At 36.5% G+C, this 4,436-nt stretch overlaps 2 protein-coding genes across 2 annotated transcripts; both read left to right on the top strand.

The window, feature by feature from the left end:
• Positions 1-2,072: 2,072 nt before the first annotated feature.
• LOC141587962 (protein FAR1-RELATED SEQUENCE 5-like) lies at positions 2,073-3,199 on the top strand. Its single transcript, XM_074409423.1, has 2 exons — positions 2,073-2,348; positions 2,483-3,199. Exons 1-2 carry the CDS (start codon positions 2,073-2,075, stop codon positions 3,197-3,199), a joined length of 993 nt encoding a protein of 330 aa, XP_074265524.1.
• A 259-nt stretch (positions 3,200-3,458) lies between these two features.
• LOC141587961 (protein FAR1-RELATED SEQUENCE 6-like) lies at positions 3,459-4,022 on the top strand. Its single transcript, XM_074409422.1, has one exon. The coding sequence runs from the start codon at positions 3,459-3,461 to the stop codon at positions 4,020-4,022; it is 564 nt and encodes a 187-aa protein (XP_074265523.1).
• The last annotated feature ends 414 nt before the right edge of the window (positions 4,023-4,436 follow it).

The following is a 4,436-nucleotide window of genomic DNA, read 5'->3' as shown; positions in this document are numbered from 1 at the left end:
AAGGGCATCATCCTTTAGGTGTGACCTTAAGGGATCAACTGACCACCACCGTCCCACGACAGTAACGTCAAACTCTTGCTAGCAAGCCAATCGCTACCGATTAATGTTGATCAGTTGACTATATAATTGAATCATCCCTTACGTATTCTTAATATGAGATTTAATTATGATATTTAAATCATGTGATCGCACTATTGTTGAGGACACATTTCCCAACAGGTACAACTTCCATACATACATACATACATACTAAATTAATTTGAAAAAAATTTAACAATAACATTTTCAAGGGACTCATTCTCTTCCATGAGAATGATCCTATTCTCCTTTATTTTTTGGAGGTCTTGTATAGCAGATTCATAATCTGCATGCAACTTCATCTGCTCCACCTCCGACAAGACGTCATGACTAATACCCATCTCCCGAATCTTATCAAGGTAGTCGTTGATCTTCGTCTCTAAATCGTCTAAGCGGCGGATATAGTATTTGTTCCTCTCCATGTGTATCAATGTTAAGCGAATGTTCTTATCCATCATTTGAAAGAAGTTTGGAGTTTAAAGATTTAGGGTTGTTTAGAGCTTAGGGTTTTAAGAGAAGGAGAAGGAAAACAGAAATGAATGGGAAATTGTTAGTTGAGAAACTAGGGTTTGCATTTAGTGAATGTGTATTTATAGATGAGATAATGAAACAACATGTGTCCTTTCAACTGCCACGGATTTTATTTTAATTAATAAATTGAAATTAATAAATTTTGTTGAAGGAGTTGAAAGTTGTTTTTAAATAAATATGTTTAGGAAATTACATTTTGTCCTTCAATATTCCAATACAATGAGTACTTCTTTAATTAATTTATTGTGTCCTTTAAAATTCTTTAATCGATTTTTTTATTTATGTAAATAGAAATTATCGATTTTTTTTACTTATATGATAACGTAACTTTTTTAATCTCTTATATGATAACGTTACTTTTTTAATTTTATCCCGTTACATCTTAACCAAATAATTACCAAATTTATAGAAAAGTTTTTAAATACTGAAAATGTTTACGTAAGATATATTTAATCTAAATTGTTCAAGTAAGATAAATTTAATTAAAATTAAATAAAACAAATGTTAGTAATCATAACAATTCTAGAATTTTATTTGATCCAATTAAACATTTTAAACAAGAAATCACCATAGGTGACTTGGAATTACGCCAGTTCTAATGATATAATCCCTCTCCATCTCCCAATAGTTCCTCCATTCACCTTCTACGTCGCGATCATCAATCTCATAATAATCTAGAATAGCTTGAATGTCAAGTACGACAATTGCTGCTTCTGAAGTAAGTTGGATATGCCCAGTAGACAATTTAGATGTCATTTTCCTTGTAAGAGGCCTTCTTGGCCTAGGAACGAGTGGGTAAGTGTCACAACCAGGTAAAAAACCCAACCTAGCGCCTGCATGATCAATAAATTTCTTACGATTGATCATCACCCTTTCCATGAACTCCTCCCTAATTAAGAACGTCGGATCTCTACTAAGCAACTTGTCATAGCTTTCTAGGGTTGTTACAAATGAGGGGTCGCAATATGGTGACGGCAAGACACCTATAATGTTAATATTTGAAAGATTTTGTAGTCGAAAAAAAAAGTACAATATGACTAAATCAAAGGGTTTTATAGGGAGTGTGGATAATGGTAGGATTAGGTTGGCGGGAGAATTAGGCGGGAATTTTTCAACAAATTAATTAAAAGAAAATTAGGGAGAAATCTTCCAACTTCCACCGTAAATATTAGGTTTTATTTTTAAAATTAAAAATAATCGAAAATAAAATATGAGTAAAAAATTAAAAATAATTAAAAGAAAATTAGGGAGAAAATCATCCAACTTCTACCGTAAATAGTAGGTTTTATTTTTAAAATTAAAAATAATTAAAAATAAAATATGAGTAAAAAATAAAAATAATTAAAAGTAAATTGAGATTAACCTTTCAACTTCCACGGTCAAAGTAGTTCAACACAACAAACTCTAAGTTATCATCAACTCCATCACCTTCATCTTCTCAAAACAACCTTCATCATTTTAAAATGTCGAATAGTTTTGATTTAAATGCTTTGTATATCGAGGAGGAGGGAGAAAACGAAGTCATTGACGAGAATGACACAACCACTGAATTGTTACGGCATGCAGCACATGTTCTGGAAGGTAATGAAGACAATCAACCATCTATTGAGCCTACGATTGGTGCGGAATTTGAATCAGGTGAACAGTTTGCCGCTTTCTGTTATACTTACGCTTATAAGACGGGGTTTGAACTTCATGTTCGTAGTAGCCAACTTTTGGCTCCATTCAAGGAGCAGGAGGTACGTCGAAACGGAGTTGGGATAAAGAACCACGATTTCACATGATGAACAAGATTAGGCTTATGTGTTCAGAGGGCAATACGACGAAGAAAAGCTCGTGTATAACACCATGTAAAATGTATGTATTTGGGAAGTTAAATCACGACACTGGGAAATTTGTAACCTGTACTTCTAAATTGGTACATAATCACGATTTGAATCCTGAAGTTAGCCGGCATGTAGTCAATTATAGGCACATAAGCGAATATTTCAAGACCAGGTTGATGTTGAACGACAGAGCTGGCATATTAATTACCCGGAACTTCAACACATTAGTTAGGGAGGTTGGAGAGATTCATAATCTACATTTCAATGGGCAGGACGCGAGAAACTTCAACAACAACGAACGTCGCAAAAGTAGATTTCGTGGTGACACTAAAGAGGTCTTAAATTATTTCGAGGGCTTAAAAGCGCAGAATCCAGATTTTTACTACGCTGTTGAAAGGGACGCGGATAATAAGCTGTTGAATATTTTTTGGTCTGATGCACGATGTCGTGCCATGTACAAGGCTTTTGGTGACCCATCGTCGTTTGATAGTACATTTCTAAGCAACAGGTACCAGATGCCTTTCTGTCCATTCGTTGGAGTTAATCATCATGGAAGTACAATATTTTATGCAGCGGCTTTAATTTCATACGAAGACACCGAGTCATTCGAGTGGGTGTTTGAGAAGTGGATGAAATTTATGGGGAGAGCTCCGACCGTCTTAATAACTGATCAATGTAAAGCAATGGAGGGGGCAATCAAGAAAGTGTTCCCGGAAACTAAACATAGATTTATGCCTTTGGCATATTCTTCAAAACGCGGATAAGAATCTAAAAGACCACCCACAATTTCCTCAGATTGACAGAGATTTGCGTACGCTTGTGCACGAGAGTATCACGGAGGAGGAACTGCAAGATATGTGGGACGATTTCATGGAAAAATACAACTTGCGACGCAACAAATGGTTGAGGGGTGCATGGGATATGAGACAGCGGTGAATGCCTGTTTTTTGGAAAGACACTTTTTGTGCGGGTATGTCTTCTACTCAGAGGAGTGAACAAACAAACAGATTTATTAAAACGTACATGAGCATAGAAACCGGCCTGATGCAATTCATGAAGCAGTACGAGGATGCCATAGAGAAAAAGGTGGAGGACGAGAAAGTCAATAAAGCCAAAGACATTAAGAGCCCACTTAAATGGGATCCCATGATATTATTCGAGGATATCTTTAGTAAGGTCTACATAAACAGTAAATTCGGAGAGGTGAAAACTGAGGTATATGGTTGTATAAGCACCAACATCGAAACTCTTCCAAATAGTTTGGGTTTCATCAAGAGGTTTAGGGCCACATCAAAAGTGACAGAAGCATTTTGGAAGAAAGATCGAAGAAGTTTTGAAGTGAGTATTGACACAATCACTGGTGAGTATAAATGTGGTTGTAAGATGTTTGAATTTAGAGGGATCTTATGTTGCCATATCATGAAATGTCTTGATGTGTTGGACGTAAAAGTTATCCCAGACAAATACATATTGGATCGCTGGCGCAAGGATTTGGTTAGAGGATACGAAAATATTCGGGTTGGGTACTACAACCCGAATGAGTCAGAACGTGTTAAAAGGTCTCTTGAGATAACGGTAAAAAAATGATTACATTAAGAGGTTGGCTATGCAAAGTGAAGGGTCTTCTGCCATTTATAATAGCAGAACCGATGAACTAATCAAAGAGTTGGAGGCTCATGCTGGGATACAGTCTATAAATTCATTTGCGGCAGGTGGAGTTTCCTCAAAAATGTGGGGTCGTAGGAGACTACGACCTAGAGAGACTATCATAAACACACCTCAACAAGAAGGTGACATTAGAGACCCCCCCGACAAGCGAGGGAATGGCAGAAGACGTATTGTAAAACAGCCAAAGAGAAGGAGAAAGACAAATGATGAGGATCCGACAACCACTACGCTCCCCCCAAATACGAACCCAACTCGACATGTTCCAAACGATGATGCTTCATCCTTTATGAGTGGCCTTAGTGGTACACAAAATACTCCACGTTTTACACCGTC

The sequence above is a fragment of the Silene latifolia genome, chromosome 6 (genome assembly GCF_048544455.1).
Source record: "Silene latifolia isolate original U9 population chromosome 6, ASM4854445v1, whole genome shotgun sequence".
NCBI classification, from domain to species: Eukaryota; Viridiplantae; Streptophyta; class Magnoliopsida; order Caryophyllales; family Caryophyllaceae; genus Silene; species Silene latifolia.
The sequence above is the reverse complement of the archived record's forward strand: the minus strand, read 5'-3'. Positions and strand labels throughout refer to the sequence as shown.

Excerpts from the sequence above, each read along its gene's own strand:
- LOC141587961 (XM_074409422.1), top strand. The coding sequence starts at position 3,459 with ATGAGCATAGAAACCGGCCTGATGCAATTCATGAAGCAGTACGAGGAT.
- LOC141587962 (XM_074409423.1), top strand. The coding sequence starts at position 2,073 with ATGTCGAATAGTTTTGATTTAAATGCTTTGTATATCGAGGAGGAGGGA. Across the intron at positions 2,349-2,482 it reads CTCCATTCAAGGAGCAGGAG|TTAAATCACGACACTGGGAA; the intron begins GTACGTCGAAAC and ends GTATTTGGGAAG.